The 19,805-nt window shown below is 35.9% G+C and overlaps 1 protein-coding gene across 12 annotated transcripts in view; it reads left to right on the forward strand.

Annotated features, from left to right (window-relative positions):
* MLLT10 (MLLT10 histone lysine methyltransferase DOT1L cofactor) overlaps positions 1-19,805 on the forward strand; it is a 214,571-nt gene that overhangs the window by 184,099 nt on the left and 10,667 nt on the right. For all 12 annotated transcript variants that reach the window (XM_069547401.1, XM_069547405.1, XM_069547406.1 and 9 more), the window contains 5 exons: positions 13,518-13,635; positions 15,002-15,074; positions 17,130-17,284; positions 19,088-19,276; positions 19,696-19,784. In XM_069547401.1, coding sequence (XP_069403502.1) covers positions 13,518-13,635; positions 15,002-15,074; positions 17,130-17,284; positions 19,088-19,276; positions 19,696-19,784 — 624 coding nt within the window. The remainder of the gene's footprint in view (positions 1-13,517; positions 13,636-15,001; positions 15,075-17,129; positions 17,285-19,087; positions 19,277-19,695; positions 19,785-19,805) is intronic.

The raw sequence follows: 19,805 nt of genomic DNA on the forward strand, positions 1-19,805 counted from the left end.
GTAAGAGAGAAATGAATAGGACTTCCTGTAGGAAGTTATAAAATGTCTCAACCTATATTGACATGAGTGGAAATAATGTGCATTTTTACTTGATATTCCTGAGAGCACAAACTGATGTTGGCACCAACCAATTCTTTCAGATTTCTGCTTTTCTGATTTTGTCCTAATAATGTGAAATAGTAATTTGGGGGCAGCTTTTATTCTTTCTTTTAAAACTAGGAGTTACAAGTGCAGTTCAGTTGCTCAGTCATGTTTAACTCTTTGCCACCCAGTGGACTTCAGCACACCAGGCTTTCCTGTCCATCACCAACTCCCAGGGCTTGCTCAAACTTGTGTCCATCAAGTCGGTGATATCATCCAACCATCTCACCCTCTGTCGTCCCCTTCTCCTCCTACCTTCAATCTTTCCCAGTATTAGGGTCTTTTCCAATGAGTCAGTTCTTCCCATCAGGTTGCCAAAGTATTGGAGTTTCAGCTTGAGCATCAGTCCTTGCAATGAATATTCAGGACTGATTTCCTTTAGGATGGACTGGTTGGATCTCCTTGCAGTCCAAGAGACTCTCAAGAGTCTTCTCCAACACCACAGTTCAAAAGCATCAGTTTTTCGGCACTCAGCTTTCTTTATAGTCCAACTCTCACATCTGTACATGACTACTGGAAAAACCATACCTTTGACTAGATGGACCTTTGCTGACAAAGTAATTGTCTCTTTTTTTTAACGTGCTCTCTAGGTTGGTCAGCTTTTCTTGCAAGGAGCAAACATCTTTTAATTTCATGGCTTCAGTCACCATCTGCAGTGATATTGGAGCCGAGAAAATAAAAGTCTATCACTGTTTCCATTGTTTGCCCATCTATTTACCATGAAGAGATGGGTCCAGATGCCATGTTCTTTCTTTTTTAATGTTGAGTTTCAAGCAAGCTTTTTCACTCTCGTCTTTCACTTTCATCAAGAGGCTCTTTAGTTCTTCTTTGCTTTCTGCCATAAGGGTGGTGTCATCTGCATATCTGAGGTTATTGATATTTTCCCCTGCCATCTTGATTCCAGCTGTGCTTCATCCAGCCCGGCATTTCGCATGATTTTCTGTGAATATATGTTAAATAAGCAGGGTGACAATATACAGCCTTGACATACTTCTTTCCCAATTTCGAACCAGTCCATTGTTCATGTCTGGCTCTAACTGTTGGTTCTTGACCTGCATACAGATTTCTCAGGAGACAGGTGGTCTGGTATTCCCATCTCTTTAAGAATTTTTCACAGCTTTTTGTGATCCACATAGTCAAAGGCTTTGGTGTACTCAGTAAAGCAGAAGTAGATGTTTTCTGGAACTCCCACTTTTTCAATGATCCAGCAGATGTTGGCAATTTTATCTCTGGTTCCTCTCCCTTTTCTAAATCCACCTTTAACATCAGGAAGTTCTTGGTTCATGTACTGTTGAAGCCTGGCTTGGAGTATTTTGAAAGTCATGCTAGCATTATTTTGCTAGCGTGTGAGATGAGTACAATTGTGCGGTAGTTTGAGCACTCTTTGGCATTGTCTTTCTTTGGGAATGAAAACTGACCTTTTCCAGTCCTGCGGCCACTGCTGAGTTTTCCAAATTTGCTGGGAAATTGAGTGTAGCACTTTAGTAGCATCATCTTTTAGGATTTGAAATAGCTCAACTGAAATTCCATCACCTCCACTAGCTTTGTTCATAGTGGTCCTTCCTAAGGCCCACTTGACTTCACATTCCAGGATGTCTGACTCCAGGTGAGTGATCACACTATTGTGGTTGTCTGGATCATAAAGATCTTTTTTGTATAGGTTTCTTCTGTGTATTCTTGTCACCTCTTCTTAATATCTTCTGCTTCTGTTGGGTCCATATTGTTTCTGTCCTTTATTGTGCCTGTTGTTGGATGAAATGTTCCCTTGGTGTCTCTAATTTTCCTGAAGAGATATCTAGTCTTTCTCATTTTATTGTTTTCCTCTATTTCTTTGCGTTGATCACTGAGGAAGGCTTTCTTATCTCTCTTTGCTATTCTTTGGAACTCTGCATTCAGATGGGTAGATCTTTCCTTTTCTCCTTTGCCTTTAGCTTCTCTTCTTTTCTCAGCTATTTGTAAGGCCTCCTCAGACAACATTTTGCCTTTTTGCATTTCTTCTTCTTGGGGATGAGTCTTGATCACTGCTTCCCATACAGTGTTAGGAACCTCCATCCATACTTCTTAAGGCACTCTTAACAGATCTAATCCCTTGAATCTATTTGTCACTTCCACTGTGTAATCGTAAGGGATTTGATTTAGGTCATAGCTAAATGGTCTAGTGGTTTTCCCTACTCTCTTCAATTTAAGTCTTAATTTGGCAATAAGGAGTTCGTGATCTGAGCCACAGTCAGCTCCTGGTCTTCTTTTTGCTGACTGTGTAGAGCTTCTCCATCTTAAGCTTCAAAGAACATAATCCATATGATTTTGGTGTTGACCATCTGTGATATCCATGTGTAGAGTTGTGTTTTGCTTTGTTGGAAGAGGGTGTTTGCTATGACTAGTGCGTTCTCTTGGCAAAATTCTGCTAGCCTTTGCCCTGCTTCACTTTGTACTCCAACTGTCTGTTACTCCAGATATCTCTCAACTTCCTAGTTTTGCATTCCAGTCCTCTATGATGAAAAGGACATCTTTTTTGAGCGTTAGTTCTAGAAGGTCTTGTAGGTCTTCATAGAACCGTTCAACTTCAGCTTCTTCAGCGTTAGTGGTTGGGGCATAGACTTGGATTACTGTGATACTAAATGGTTTGCCTTGGAGAAGAAACAGAGGTCATTCTGTCATATTTGAGATGGCACACAAGTACTGTATTTCGGACTTCTTTGTTGATTATGAGGGCTATTCCATTTCTTGTAAGGGATTTTTGCCCACACTAGTAGATATAATGGTCATCTGAGTTAAATTTGCCCTAGTCCATTTTAGTTCACTGGTTTCTAAAATGTCGATGTTCACTCTTGCAGTCTCCTGTTTGACCGCTTCCAATTTGCCTTGATTCATGGACCTAACATCCCAGGTTCCTATGCAGTATTGTTCTTTACAGCATTGGACTTGACTTCCATCACCAGTCACATCCACAACTGGGCGTTGTTTTTGCCTTGGCTCCATCTCTTCATTCTTTCTGGAGTTATTTCTCCACTCTTCTCCAGTAGTAGCACATTGGTTACCTACCAACCTGGGAAATTCATCTTTCAGTGTCCTATTTTTGCCTGCTCATACTGTTCATGGGGTTCCTAAAGCAAGAATGCTGAAGTACTTTGCCATTCCCTTCTCCAATGGACCACGTTTTGTCAGAAGTCTCCACTATGACCCATCTGTTTTGGGTTTCCCCACATGGCATGGGTCATAGTTTCATTGAGTTAGACAGGGCTGTGGTCCATGTGATCAGTTTGGTTAGTTTTCTGTGATTGTGGTTTCGTTTTGTCTGCCCTCTGATGGATAAGGATAAAAGGGTTAAGGACTTTACAAAGTATGAACCAATTTTGGACTTACGTGGTTTAAAAAATTCCTTTTATAATTTTAAAATCACAAAAGTAATATATGTATATCTGTGGTCTAATTTTTTTAAAAAACAGTGCAGAAGGATATAGGATTGGGAATGAATGATTCATTTAAGTCTTTATATACTTACATGATTTCTTCCTAGTAGATAAGAAGGAATATTTATAAAATTTTAAGCAGTGGTGACTATGTTGGTGATTTTGCATCCATTTAATCTTTTTCTTCATTTTATATCTAGAACTTGATAGGTGCCCTAGTCTGCAGGAATGCTCTAAGACCTAGAGTCAAAGCAGAGAAATCAGTCTTGAATTATATATGTAGGACAGTAAATGGGCAAAGTTTTTCATGGGTGTATGCTTGCACACGTGTGCATGCACGCACACACACACACGCACACACACACAGAGTCCACCCCTCATTCCCCATCCTCAACCCTCAGATTTCTTCAAAGGTGATAATTTAAAATTCCTATTTGTTTTATTTATTGACATTCTCTTATAATTTTATTTTCACTTTACCCAAAGCTTCTAATAGTCTCAATGTTTTGAGAAAATTCTAACAAAGACAAATGTCTAACTATAAGCAACTAGTTAAGTAGTTGTTTGTAAGTTGCTGTAAACTCATGCTTTATGTCTGTGTGCATAAATTACATTGTATGGGCCTTTAGAGTATACCTAGGCTTTTCCAGCATATCCTGTAATCTGTACATCAAAGCATAGCATTGTTGTCTTTAAAGTATGTAATGGTGAAGTGCAAACAGTCACCTTTTAATTAGGTCGAGAATTGGAATAGCACAGAAAAACAATAGTTTAGTTTAGTTAGCTAAACAGTAGTTTAGCACAGAAAAACAATGGCACGATTAGTGGTATTGTCTTTGACAATTTGGTGAACTTATCAACCTGAGCAAGGGGAATTTGACTAGTTTAGGAGAGTTTTTCTCTAGCTCATGTCACTAGCTTTGGTGAGGTAGGCATAATCACTGGGGTTTGGGGTTAGAGAGGGTGAAAGGATAAATGAGAGAATGGCCTTTATAAATAGTTTTATCTCTTTTAATTAAGTGTAACCATATGCTATTGATAGCTTTATATCCTTGGAAAGAGTCTCACATGAACATTTTCAATGTGCGTTTTTCTTTCCTTTCTTTATAAAAGTCTGTTTTAATTACTCTCTTGTTAATTCCAGGCTGAATTAAGCAAAAATCTCATTTCTTCCCATTCATTATGTTTGTGGTTTTGAGGGTTGGCATTAGGGAGATGGGTGGGGGAAGTGGTAGGGAAGAGAAATTTATGGCTAGAGGGAAAATTCCACTTCACATATGACTCAACTGAAGAACAAAGAAATCATAGTTGCAAGTAATCCAGGATTCAGTCCAATTAAAATCTTCACTGTTTATCCTCTTTCCCTGTTGCAGTAAGATGGGTAGCTTATAAATATGATCATCCAGTGAGACTCACATGCTGCATGCTGAGACAGCTGCATCTATGTTTCTCTCCAGCAGTAAACGCTTTCCGCCCTCACGCCGGAGTGTATTTAGCCTGGCTTAGCTGGTACTGCTCTAGCAACCATCAGTCTCCAGGCAACTGAGGCAGGTTGACCTCTGAGTTGAATCAAGTGCAAAACTATGTCAGTTTAGCTTCCTGAGACAATAGTATTGATTTTGAGTGTACAAGGTGTGAATTTTCTAGGCAATGTGCAAAGGAAAGGATACAGAAATATTTAGAATAAATTGAATATTTAGATAGAACTCCTAAAATTGTGATGCACTTGGTAATTTAATCTTCTTTTCAAAACAACACGTTTATTTCTGTTTATATATAGGCCTTATATGTTTTTAAATCATACAATTCAGTGTGTTTAACCCCATTTTAGCCTTTTACTTAGAGTTTCTTTATAGGTAGTTGATTGAAAAGTGAAAAGAGTAGTGCTTACACACTTCTAAAGTGTGTAAATTAAAACTATTAATATGTAAAATATAATTGTAGAAGACTTGTTACAGTTACTGAGAAAACCATCACAGCAGCAAGCAAATATTTTAAAGAAGTAAACAGAGAATAGAGGTGTTAAATTTGAACAGTGTTTTGACTTTTTTCCTTTCCCTCCCAAAAAGTTTATGAAAGTAGTCATTTTTAGTGATAGTCTTGGTGCCAGCAGGATAAAAATCCGGAGATCATTCTTGATCTTTCTGGCCTTGGTTTTAAGTAAGACAAGCAGACCTCTTTATTTGGTTTGTTTGATGTCTTAAGGATTGTTCCCAGGCAAGTGGTTGGGGATATATAATCAGAAAGAACTAATAGAAATTAAAAACTGAGACTAGATTTGTGCCTTTAATGGGGCAAAAAGGAGACACTTGTTAAAATTTTGGAAGAAAAATCTAATGCTTAACACCCCTAATTTGAAGGGACAAAAAACTTTTAAAAATGTTTGCTAGCCTTGTTTCATATTGTTTGATGTTAAATCCTTTTCTTTGATAAACTTGTTTTTAGGGTGATTATTGGTTCACAGATATCAGCAGTGTATGACATTATAGTTACAAGTATAGTTTCTTAACATTACTGGAAGATAGAACTGCTGTCCGTGTGGTGTTTTTAATGGTGGGTGCTCTGCTCTTGTTGTATCATCGGTGGAGATAATAGATTAGTTTCTATAGCTGTGCCATTAATTTTTCATTTTGCCTTTCAAATTCCAGTTTCCCAGTTCTACATTCATTCTGTTTTGTGTTTGGGAGAAATGCAGGTGCTTTTGTTTGAAGGATTACTTTAGTAGAATTAAAGGCAGAATGTAATGAAAATAATTGTGTTCTAACATCCTGCATTCTGAGTTTTGCTTTTGGATACAGTCTTTGGGTAAATTATGGTTTCTTGTTTCCTCTATGTTACTATTATACAAATGATACAGTTTAAAAGTAATTTAAATGAAGCAACTTTTAAGGTTTATTTATGAGATATTTAGTTAATGCAGATAAATTGAAGTATTTTAAAGGAATAACTTAGCAAATAATGTTTTGCAGATTTTTTTGAGACTTTTGCTTCAAGGACTGTAAGTTTGGTGTTTATGTGTGGTGTGGTTGTGCGTGCTGGGGAGTTATTGTAGATCTAATTTTGGTTTCCTTTTGGATAATGTTTGGTAGGACACTTTGATATTGTTTGGAAAATGCTTAAGTTTCCCAGGCAGATTCACCTGTCTTTGAAGGAGCTCTGACTTGATTGGTCAGAATAAAAGTTTCATCTGTCTTAAACAATTGCAACATGACTTAAAATTTTACAGGAGTTATCTTTCTGAGCAGAAAAGGTTTTAAAAGTGCTTTCTAACATTTCTTACTATGGATGATAAAGAGGGTAAGGGATATAGATGATGAGTCTCTGTCGAAAAAAGATGTTTGGAATTTTACTGTGTCTGTGTGACACAATCCAAAATAGCAGAAATTGGGTCAGAAACCCTAGGTTCCTGGAACATTACCACTACTAGTGTGGTGGTGGGTAGATCTTTTACATTTGTGGGTTTTAATTTTTTTCATATATGAAATGGAATATTTTAAATACCTATTCTACCTGCAATACAGGTATATTTTGAAGTTCAAATGAGAAAAGTACTTTGCAGACCATAATTACTTTGGAATTCATAGTCACTGCATTGATATTACAGTTGTTATAGCACATTTTGAATTTCAGCTCTTATAGAAACAGCCTGATTGCCAGTGAGAAAATTGTACAGAAGCACTTCCTTTACTAAAGATAGTGTTAAACTTTTCTGTTAAAACTTACAATTTCATATTACTATAGACAGATGAATTTTAGTCATTTTACATATAGCTGTTGAATGAGATCTTTTCCATTCTTAAATTATTTCAACAGCCTATTTAGGGACTTGATAATTTTCCCTCCAAAAGATAAGTGATATGTTGATTAGATATTAACCAATTAGAAACCTGCTTAGAGTTGGTGGTTATTCTGTACAGTCCTGTTGTCCAATCATAAGTGTTCATTAATGGTTTAACTACAATTTAATCCTCCCACGACTTTGTAGAAACTCAATTGTGGGGCATTTCAGCATTAGCCTAAACAATGGTTTTGAATACGTTAAGCTAACAATTAGGGAGCAGTTTGGGGCATTGAATAAAGTGGAATGATGCAATTGAACCTGACAGCTTTAACAGTCAGCCTACTCATGGGACCTGAAAGTTGTTCACACTTGGTTTCTTCTCTCATCACACGCAGAGCATTAAAGCCCAATGGTGGTAGCTGGCACAGAATTGGGTCTGTTATCAGGGCACATTTTACAGTAGAAAGTTAGAATTAAGTTAGAGAACACATAAAACTTTCCATTGTTCTCTAATTTTTCATGGAAACCTTTGTAGTCAAACAAATTGTGTATAAATTGTCATTAAAATATTTGAATTCTTATAGTATATTTGCAGTATTGCTGTGTTATTGCTATGTTATTATAAAATATATAGATTAAAATGTCATTGTATAATGAGATATTAATTCTATCTAATTTTTCTCAGGGAAATGTTTTGCTCTTTGAAATATAACCATGTTCATATAAGAATATAATTGGCAATTTATATTTGCTAATGAAGTTACTGGAAAAGATGGAAGCCATAATAGCTTAGGAAAATAATTTTAAAATAGCACGGTAAAATTTGAGTGCTTACTGTGTGTCGTGCATTCTTCTCAGCCCTTCTATACCTCAACTTAATTTCTCATAATATTCTTAGGAGGTAGTTACTATTTCATATCTCCATTTTTACAGATGGAGCTTAAAGACAGAGCTTTAGTGCCCCACCAAAGCAAGGTGGGATAGGTGGGCTTATGGCAGATATAGTGATAGATAATGAAAAGTTTTTCCTTGTAAGAGTATACATGAAGTAGGAGTATTTAAAATAATACTGCTTAGTGAGCTGATATTTTGGAAGAATGCAATTTAAAATCAGGAATTAGAGTTGGAAAGTTTGAAGAGGAAGCTACTGTGTTTTAGAGCTTGTTTGCATGATTTGACTTTAATGTTTATTGACAGGTTAATTGTGCATTTTTAAAAAATGCTTGCTCTTCCTATATGATTCAAGCATGAAGTTTCATATTCACCTCTAGATGATGTATTGCTATGATACTTTTCAAAGGTGAAATTTTGATAGGTACTAATTTTAGTACTAATTTTACTTCTTTATACTTTATCATTCTGCCTTTACCAACAGTGGGGAGGGGGAAAAAACTATCAATACTCACTTTTAAGTCTGACATTCAGATAATTGAATAGATTTAGCCTGATTTTTTTCCCCCTCCACAACTAACTCCTTTAGAATGAGCCAGGTGCCTAGGAATTTGATAGATTCACTTCACTCTACAACTACAATCCTTTTAAAAATTTCTCTGTGGTCATAAGCAGACATTTGAAATATAAGAGGTGAACTATTAATAGGAAATTTCAAGCTGAAATGTAATTTTAATCTTATTAATATTTTAATAGGGTATGTCAGTCTACTTAGGATTCTTTGATTTTGAGTGTAAATACTACCTTGGTAGTGGCTTACATGTCTTTCTAGATACTTAGCATAGCATAGTAGTCTAAATTTGCTAAGGGTATTCTCTTTCTTGGGTGAAAAAGTGAAAAGTCACTTAGTCGTGTCTGCCCTTTGGCAACCATTCCCTTCTCCAGGGGATCGTCACGACCCAAGGGTTGAACCCAGGTCTCCTTGGATACCTAAGCATATTTTGCTTCAGTGTGACTTAGATTTACCTCAGTAATTATTAAGTTTACTTCTGCTTTACCTTGCTTTGGGTTCATTTTGTAAAATAATTATTACACTTACTAAGACTGTTACTAGGATTTTGGAATAGGTATAGTATAACATCTTGCGTGTAAATGGTTCCTTCTTGGGGAGAGAAAAAACCCAAGATCATATATTTGGAAGTGAATCTTGACTAACACCTCTTTTTACATTTTGAGTACATTACTTCATTTCGTCAAAATACTATAAAGCCAAGTAACCAGTTTTTTGCAATCATATTCTTTTTTGTTTTAGCGTTTTATTTTGAAATAATTTTAGGTGTATGGAAAAGTTGCAGGAACAGTGCAGAGTTCATGTGTATTATGGATACTTTCACTCAGCCTCCCCAGTGTTTTAACAGCTTATATTCTTTATAGTGCCAACAGGCTCAAGAACGTATTTGCCCACAGTAGACATTCTCCTTTCCAGGGCAAGATAGAATTGAAATACCATAAGGTGTGTACTTACTTCCAAAAACAAGTAGCACTTTCTTTTTTGTGGGTAATTGAAGTATAGTTGATTTACAGTGTTGATTTAATTTCAGGTATACAGCAGAATGATTCAGTTGTGGTATGTGTGTGTATATAATCTTTTTCAGATTCTTTCCGCTTATAGATTACTTCAAAATACTGAGTGAAGCTCCCTGTGCCTCACAGTATGTCCTTGTTGGTAATCTATTTTATATATAGTAATATGTGTATGTTAACACTAGTTTATCCCCCTCCCCTCCCCCTTTCTCCTCTGGTAACCATAAATTTATTTCTATGTCTGTGGCTATATCTTTGTTTTGTATGTGAGTTCATTTGTATCTTTTTTTTTTTTTTTTGATTCCACATATAAATGATACCAATTCCCTTGTGGTTCAGACAGTAAAGAATCTGACTATAATGCAGGGGACCCAGGTTTGATCCCTGGGTCAGAAAGATCCCCTGGAGAAGGCAATGGTATCCACTCCAGTATTCTTGCCTGGAGAATTCCATGGACATATGAACCTGGTGGGCTGTGGTCCATGGGGTCCCATAGAGTTGAACATGACTGAGCAGACTAACACATAAGCAATATCATAGGATATTTGTCTTTGTCTAGCTTTATTTCACGTAGTATGGTAATCTCAAGATGCATCCACGTTTCTGCAAATGGCATTATTTAATTCTTTTTTATGACTAAGTAGTAGTCCATTCATCTGTTGACAGACATTTACATTGCTTCCTTGTAAATAGTGCCGCTGTGAACATTGGGATGCATGTGTCTTTTCAAATTATGGTTTTCTCCAGATATATGCCCAGGAGTGGGATTGCTGAATCATATGACAGCTCTGTTTTTCGTTTTTAAAGATCTGTACTTTTCTCCACGTGGCTGTACCAATTTATATTCCCCCATCAGTGTAGGTTGTCTCTTTTACTTTTCCTTCTTTATTGCTACTAAAAGTTGTAGAATCTTTTAGCTAAAATGTTGGGAGTCTCTTTGCTCCAAGTTTCCTGCAGAGTTATCAACATTTTCCAGCAGTAACCTTTGTAAATATCATTTCAGAAATGTTGGCCTGTGTCAGACATTTGTAGAGTCTTTGCTAGCTCATATTACCTGCTAAAAATGATGGTAATGACTTGAATTTAATGTAGAGTGGTTTAGGTGCTCTCATATATCACAAAACCCTAGATGGTAAAAATTAGTAATTTTCAATCTCTCTTGGAAATTCCTTACTTAGATAAATACAATAATTTAAAAAACTACCTGGTAGTTTTTAAACATTAAAAAAATTGAGGGAAATTTATCATTCAGGATAATGAATGTATTTCTAATTTTTTTATTATTAATTTTACCTTTGCCTACCATCTTTATAAAATCCATACTTTCTTGCTTTGAAATTGTGCTAACGATGATTTATCCTCTTCCTGATGGTAGTCTTTATAGAAATGAGTTACGCTGTGCTGCTTTGCATTTTGAGCCGTTAGTGTAGTGGGTGGAGTGTGTGATTGAAAAAGTATGATGATTTGGAGACTACATCAAGAAATTTGAAGCTAACAGGGATAAATAGAAAGCCCTTGACAGAAGGAACCCTTCCTGAAAGAGAATAGGATCTTTGGTTCTTATCAAGAGACTAAGGAAGCTCATAAAGCTGATAATTGGAACTGGAAAAGCAGTTTAACTAGTGTGATAATAGTTTGGATTCAGCCAGGGGATGAGTGCACTAGCACAAGAGTCAGAAGGCTGGAGTGCAGGTGTGGCGACCCTTCCTGCCCGTGCTCGGAGCCAGGCCTGGCCAGCACTCGGGAGTGCGCTCCTTCTTGCTCATATTTTTCTCTCTCCTCTCCTGCTGTCAGCTGTTACTTCTTGCTGCCAACAAAGTGTCTCAAGATATTACTTTTTCTCCCTCTTTCTAATTAATTTTCCACTTCTAATCTGTTATATGCTTAGTTGATCTTTTTAGAATTCTGTCTAGAGTAAGAGTAAATTGGCTCTGCAAAGGGCTCTTTTAAGTGTGAGGTGCCCAAGATTTTAAACTGGGTTTCTAGTAACATCTGATCTTTCTGTTTGTCTCTGGATTTTTCTCATTCTAAGTTATTTTATGAGTAGCTGATTCCCAAGCAGTTAACTTTTGAAGAGGTTAAAAGAAAAGTCTTCCTATCTTTCTGTTGCTGACACATTTTATATATTCTATGCATGGTAAGTGTCTAGTGTGATCTTCAGATTAAAGGGATGACTTAGCTTTTGCTGAGGGCTAATTGATTGTGAAACAGGACTGTATAATCCAAACTACTGACTTTGTATACATAGCTTTAATGAGAAGAAAAATGAATCCCAGAAACTGACCAATTGAACTTAGACATTATAGTATGAACTATGAAATATACCCTTTGAGACAATGGAAAGCAAGGACAGGATTCTATGTCACGGAGACTATTCCTGTGACTTGTAAAGTCTAGTTTTTATGTTGAGTAAGTTGGCTAGAGGCCAAATATTAATGTCAGGGTCTGAGTCTTTCCAGAAGCACAGTTTATTCTCTGTAATATTTTGCTTGTTGTCACTGCTTTGTCGTCTTGGTCTCTTTTGTGCAGTTAAACATGTCAAAATGTTCTACATCTTGTTCTATTGTTAATCAGCTTATTTATATTAAAAACACCTCAATTCTTTGAGATTATTTTCCAGAATTTTGTTCTGCAATAACTACACAATTATTTCATTTTACAAAAGTTTAAGTTTTGATTTCACTTCATGAAAAAGAAAAATCTACTTTGAAATGTGTGGTTCTGTTAAATCTGAAAAGTATTTCAGACTAGTGATAGCCTTCTGTGAGTTAGCAGTGTTTTGTGTACAAGAGATTTGCTTCCAAAATGCCACATTTTTGAGGTTATAATATTCTTGGAAAGTGGGAGAAAGTATTCACATCAAAGAAGGCATTTTTATTACATTGGATTACGCAAGACTTTGGCCAGCCTCCTTAGCTTCATCTGTTTAAGGGTTCATTTTCGCTTGTTTGGCACAAGTCCCAGTAGAGGCCTTCAGAATTGTGGTTAGCAACATGAATGAATTACAAACTGTGGACCAGCTCTTCAGTTCGCAGAGCTGGCTTACTGCCAAAAAGACAGTGCCTTATATGGGGTCAGGGCAAAGCTGTGATTCGTTGAGCCCTGCATTGTATAGAAAACATACTTGTGATGCCTGTTTGCTTTCTTTTAAAATAAAAACAAAACAAAACAGAAAAAGCAGCAGGCTTCCAAGTCTATCAAAATAGGAAGTAACAAAATAGTGTGCGGGTTTTACTAATGACAGAGTTAAGCAATGGAGATATGGCTCTGTGTAGTTAAAATACTAAAGGTAGAAGCTGAACCTTTTGACCTCCTCAGGCAGCTTGTGAGGTAAGAGACTGAAGCATTTGTTAGACATCTGTTGTCTCCCTGCCCTTATTTTCTAAACGGTTTAATAAGATTAAATAACTAGTCATATGTTCACATGGTTACCAGGCCACTGGTTTTGGTATCAAATAGATACTTTGAAATTAAATCATAAATAGTTAACTTTGTGCCAGTTGCAGTGCTCCCTCTCTATTTTGAGTTAATGTAACTTTTCAGAAACTGGAATGTTGAAATGGTAAAACAAGAATGAAATTTGCAAAGTCAGGAAGTTCTACTTACATTCTTATGTTGAAGAAAATAGTTGTTGCTAGGTCTTTTAGGAAGGAAAGTATTAAGATATTTTATACAATAATTAATTTGTCTTTGTAATTCTTTTCATTTAGGCAAATACCTTATCTGGATCGTCTCTTAATCAGGCATCATCTCATATGTATGGCAATAGATTAAATTCAACTTCATCAGTGGCAGCTCTTATAGCTCAGTCTGAAAACAATCAAACAGGTAAGGTCTCAAGAATTTTTAAACTCTAAAATTCTGTTCCCCTCCACCAAACTGATTTTTACCCCCCATCAAGCTAATTTCATTTGAAGAATCTAAAGATGTGGTTAATAAATAAAATCTAAAGGGGAGGACTGTGTGTGTGTGTGTACCCCTCCCCTCCCCTTTTAAATGAAAAGAATTACAGTTGGAAGTAAATAGTATGCTGTGCTGCAAAATCTGTGCCTTTTTTTTACTGTCTGAAATGTAAATGTTTAAGCAGAGCCATCAGCAGGCAGGAATGCTAGTGTCTCCTGTGACTTTTGTGATTGATGTGTTCAGTGCTTAGTTCTGTGCAATGAAAGTAGCATAACACTGGGCTTTCTGTGAATAGCCTCAATCTTTATTTGCATAATTCATGAAATTGCATTACACAAACTTGGTTAAAAAAAATCCTGTTAGAGAATCTCTACAGTGTTTAGTAATCCTGTGAATTTTTACCAGTTGACATTTTGTAGCATTTGCCTCTTGTACTGTTTTAATGAGCCACTGGATTTGCTTTGTTTCTTTCCACCCTTAAGGATTTGTTGACATGTCCAAGTAGTCATGCCTGTTTGGGGGAAGGGAGTGGGTTTAGCAGTTCACCAAGAATGGATCAGTCATGTCTTTACCCTTCAAGAGTCAAAGGTCACCTGACTCAGAATAAGGGGAGGACGACCTTGAAAGAGGCCAGATAGGGTGATTTTATAAGGAACTCACTGTAGGGGAAATACAAATTATTCTTCAAGCTGAGATATTGGATGTCACCTCAGGAATATCTTTAAAAAATTAATTTCTTTTTGCATACAGAATTCTGTATTCCTACTTGTCTTTGTCCATTTGGTTATTTAGTGTTACGTGTAATGATCCACGTAACATATATATAATTTTAGTTTTGGTGCGTGGCTCTATGTAATGCATACGTATTTTATGATTTGTCTTGGAATGTGAAGTGTTAAAATATACAAAGCATAAGGATTTGCTGTGATAAGCATACAGATTAGCTGTCCACAGCTGTGATTCATTACTTTAACCGTAGAAATTAAAAGTGGCTGAGGGGAGGGTACTGCAAATGGAAACCACGCTTCTGTGCTGTAAAACTGAAAGGAATGAAAGAATGAACATAATCCATGGCCTTCTCCACCCACAAAAAAAACGTGTAGGGACAGCGCCTTACATGCCACACTCCAGCAGTTCTAAGCTAGCAGCATACTAGATCTTCTACTTTTGTAGTAACTGCAAAGATAGTAGTAAAGGTTTTATGTATGTTTTAGGAAAAATCAGGGCCAGGGCTTAAAACCTCTCATCTAGTGAGAGTCACTTTATCAGCTGTGAAATATTTACACTGCAGATCAAGATCTTGGAGACAATAGCCGTAGCCTTGCTGGCAGAGGAAGCTCACCCAGAGGAAGTCTCTCACCAAGGTAAGCATTATTTGCACTGCAAAGTATCAGCAAAGGAAACATTTTGAGATTTGGAAACTTCTTTATCTCATATCAGCAGAGCTTACATTTGTGAGGCTATAAAATCATTCTGTAGATAAGAGGCATGTCTGGACAGTTAAGAAGAGTGATTCTAAATTAATTTGAATATTAAACATGTGGTTAGATTTCTAAGCTTTATAAAAGACATAGCCTTTTCTTGGATCTCTAATCAATTTGAGCTCTCTTGTATATTTAGCTGCAGGTACTATTAATGTGTTAACTTGGATAATCCTTTTTGGTTATAGAATAGTCTTAAGATCTGTTAAAGCTGCAGACTCCAGGCTTTCAACTTTGGGGTCCAGTTTTAGTGCTGTTGTGGGCTATGTACTTAATCCTTTAGTCTCCAGTTCCTAATTCAGTAAATGAAGTTCTTACGACTTGTCTCTAAAATCCCTCTAAAATTGTTTAAAATTGTTTGAAACAAAGTACAGCAAATATATTATACTTGTTCTGTGAAATTACCTTGGATATTATATAAGAGAGCTCAGATATCATTTATAATATTAATATATATGTCAGATTATTCTTGCTAACAGGACATGTTTTTATTATTTAATAGGCTGTATTTTTATTAATTTTATTCCACTCTCAACTTCCATACCGTTTTCTAGTTGTGTAATGTTAGAGAGATTCATCCAATAACCTCTAATGTAGCTATTTTCTAGTGGTGCATCAGTAGTTCCTTTTTTCCTGTATGATCCTTGGTTGAAATAAAGGTCGTATTGTTTTTCCCAGTTGAACTCTTCAGAAAATTAAATATTATTCTTTTGAAACTAGGAGTCTGAAATACACAGTTAAAACATCGTCAGACCAATCTGTAATTTATGCTGTGCTACTTCTGTACTGTTTTATTCTTTTTTTCCTCAAAGGAGAAAGTTAATGGATTTTTTTTGCTTGTATGTTTAGTGGAAGAAGCATCTCTGTGTTCTTATAAATTTAAAATATCATACAGGCAACCCTAGAAATTAGTTAAGATTCCTTAGTGCTATCTTGCTATTGTGTGGTTCTTTGTGTTTCATTCACTAAATAGGATTTAACACCAAAAAATGGCACTAAATTACTTTTAGCACATATTTCTGAGTGTATATTATTCTTTAAAAATCAGCCTGGAATAAAATAGCCTAAATTATCCTGGCAATAATGTACTATTTGGGAAGGGACAGGCAGCTGTATGTATAGCACTCAGTGGTTACATGTGGAAGGGATAAAAAGACTCATTTGTTTAACTTCTTGTTTGAAGGGATTTTTGTGGCGACGCGTGTTAGGGCTGCAGCAGAATACCAGCAGGCTGCAAGAGGCCCTGAGCTGCTGCCCAGTTCTGTCGCTCACTAGCAGTGTGTCTTTGGACAAGTCACTAAAGCCCCATCTTGTTTCCTCAAATAGAAATAGAGCCAGGAAGGCAGGTTTTGACTTCTCACTAGGTTGGTGTGAAGATAATTATATGGAAATACTTTGGAAACTCTATAGCCCTAATTCATTATGTAATTATAGAGGCCAGAGACCAGAAATGGGCACATTTATGTATTTAAAACAAAAACTGAATGAGAGAACATTACATGTTCATGTTAATGTGATTTTTGTTTTGGAATATTTAAGTTCTTATCATTTGAAGTACAGATCTAAGAGATGTTAGGAAAAATTCATTTAACTGTACAGTGTGAATCTTTCTAATCCTGTCTTTTTCCCTTTTGTCTTATAAAGTTGCATCAAGTTCTTTTATTGCCAATTTCAGAGATTATTAGTAGTATATTTACATTTTCTAGTGTTTTTTACTTATCCTGTATGCCAGCTATTCCCCCTTGGTTGTTACCATTTGGGGAGGAAGGATGGTAATTACTAATTTTAGGGTAGATTATGGTTTTATCATTTTAGCCTAGATAACCTGGTGTTAGAAAGCTTGTACAGGAGAAGAGTCAGCATAAGGTGAGAAATGTGATTATGCTTCCCTTAGAGGGTCCTCCTCCTGTTTAACCTGAGGATTAATGTTTCCAACAGGTCCCCTGTAAGCAACTTACAGATCCGCTATGATCAACCAGGCAACAGCAGTTTGGAAAACCTGCCCCCAGTAGCAGCCAGCATAGAGCAGCTTCTGGAGAGGCAGTGGAGTGAAGGACAGCAGTTTTTATTAGAACAGGGCACTCCTAGTGACAGTAAGTATTCTCTTCTTGTCTTTGAAGGAAGAGCAGTAGATGGATGGATGGATAGATGAATATTCAGGTGGACAGATGTAGAAGTCACACTTTGTCAAGAATAGCATTGAAATTATGATGTATGTCTTATATAATATGGTGAGAAAGTGTAATGTAGTGGCTTACTAGAACAGAGGCTACAGTTTTACCCTTGGGCTTGAATTCTGTTTTTACCTGTTATTAACAGTGTAATCTTGGGCAAGTGTGTTAATGTCAGTATGCTGTAGTTTTCCATTTATAGGATGAAAATAATAATGTACCTATATCACAGTATTGAGGGTTAGATGACATAAAAGATAAAATGAACATTGCTGGCTTGTAGAATTCACTGGTTCTTATTACTTTTTATAATTATTAATATTAAAATATTAGTACTTTGTTTCTCCATTCTACTTTGTTCTAATCAGTGAAGTTTTACTAAAAATATGAGCTGTAGCTTCTTTTAGCTTAATTGTTTAAATAAAACTTGCTCACCACTGCAGAATTTATTTTTAAAAATGTGTGTAGTCAAGTAAGGCCAACTCTCTTGATTTTATAATTTGGATGGGAAAGAATAAGTATTAAGTTACATATACATTATATGTATACTATATATTATTTATATCATTTACTTGTTAAATTATGTAGTATCTATTATATATACGTATTTAGTATCTTTACAATTTTAAGGATCTATCTGGTGGAAATAATAGGTGTTTTATTTTAATTTTTTTTCTAATAATTTGAGGGGGTATAAGCTTTTGCTTTTTTATTTTTTAAAACAAAACAAAATATTTTGCTTATTATTAGGTGCTGTAAATTTGGTATTTTTATGAATGGTGCTCTTGACAAAAAATGCTAATTGTGAGAAAATTCATGCCGGGATAATCCTTTAAACATGATAGCTGGAGGACAGGTTTAGCTTAGTCCTATTGCATCTCATTTGGGTACACTAAGGGATCTGTGTGGGATCTTGAAGAGAAGGGATAAAAGTTAAATCCTTGGGAAATGACCGTATGTGTCTGTACCAGTAGAATTGTGTCTTTTGAAGGCCCTGAGGGCATGTTAAACAAATACAACTTTTTAATACATAGAACTTTAAAGTGTCCATCATCATGGCATCTCTGCTGTCCGTTGAGAGGTTCAAGCTGTGGCAGGGATGGAAAAAGTATTTGAGGTGGTGAAACAGGACAGCCGTGTGCAGAGGATGCGCCTTTCCTGGGAGCCAGGAGTAGGGCTTTGATGCGCACACACTGCTCCCTGCTGGGCGTGTGTGGATCCGCAGGCTGAGCGGCTAGGCTTCCTCGTCCAGTGTTGTTGGGTAGCTTGCTTAGTTTAACCAAACAGCAAACAAATGCTTGTGCTCTTTATTTGTTTTGAAGGATATTGGTGTGTGTGATTCTTTGCCCTTTAACAAATGATTTTAATGAAAAATCATGGCGGGCACTTGGAATTTTTAATTAAGTTTTTATTTTAATGAAAATCAAATGTTCTTGTGATTTTTATTTGAGAATGGAAATTACCTGAACTAGGTTTGGGTTTTTTTGTTAGTGGCAACAAAGTTTCTACACAGTACATCTTGGAACAATATCCCTTTATGCTTATATAGTTAGAAATATATTACTATATATTTGTATCTGTATATAAATTTAGAAATAGAACCTAGTCACTTAGAAATGCTTTACAGAATTTCTGCTTTTCTGTTTTATTTCTAAAGTTATTGACACAAGTTCATAAAGTACCTAGTCCTGTGTGTGAAATTGTGTTTATTCAAATCTCTGCTAGTTTTAGGGATGCTGAAGTCATTACATCAACTTCAGGTAGAAAATCGAAGGTTAGAGGAACAGATTAAAAACTTGACTGCCAAAAAGGAACGCCTTCAATTATTGAATGCACAGCTCTCAGTGCCTTTTCCAACAATAACAGCAAACCCCAGCCCATCTCATCAAATGCATGCATTTTCAGCACAGAATGGTAAGTGTGAATTTATTGTGGATCTAAGGACAGTAGGATGGACTTTTCATTATCTTTTTCATAATAAGTGAATAATAAGTGGTCACCAGTTATATGAAGACATAGAAGAGGAATAATAGGTTATTTTAGAGGAGCATAAAGAATCCTGTTCCCAGTGTTCAATTTGAATTTGCTCTAACATCTTTAGTACAGAGTTTAATGATAAAATTTAAGTATATGATGATATCTATTGATTTAAAGCCATGATATTCAATAGAGATATAGATTTTTTCATTCAGATTGATCTTAAGAATCGCAAGGCTTAAAATTTAAGTGTTTCTGATGTGGGCTTCAAACTAAGCTTTTAGACAAACCTTTAATCTTACATGTAATGTAATTCAACAGGTAAATAAGTTTCTTTTTGTCTTTTTTCTTTCTAGCTCCTACTACTGATTCCTTGAACAGCAGTAAGAGCCCTCATCTTGGAAACAGCTTTTTACCTGATAATTCTCTTCCTGTATTAAATCAGGTAATTGGTATGGTTAATTTC

Source organism: Ovis canadensis, chromosome 13, assembly GCF_042477335.2.
Source record: "Ovis canadensis isolate MfBH-ARS-UI-01 breed Bighorn chromosome 13, ARS-UI_OviCan_v2, whole genome shotgun sequence".
In the NCBI taxonomy this organism is placed as follows: domain Eukaryota; kingdom Metazoa; phylum Chordata; class Mammalia; order Artiodactyla; family Bovidae; genus Ovis; species Ovis canadensis.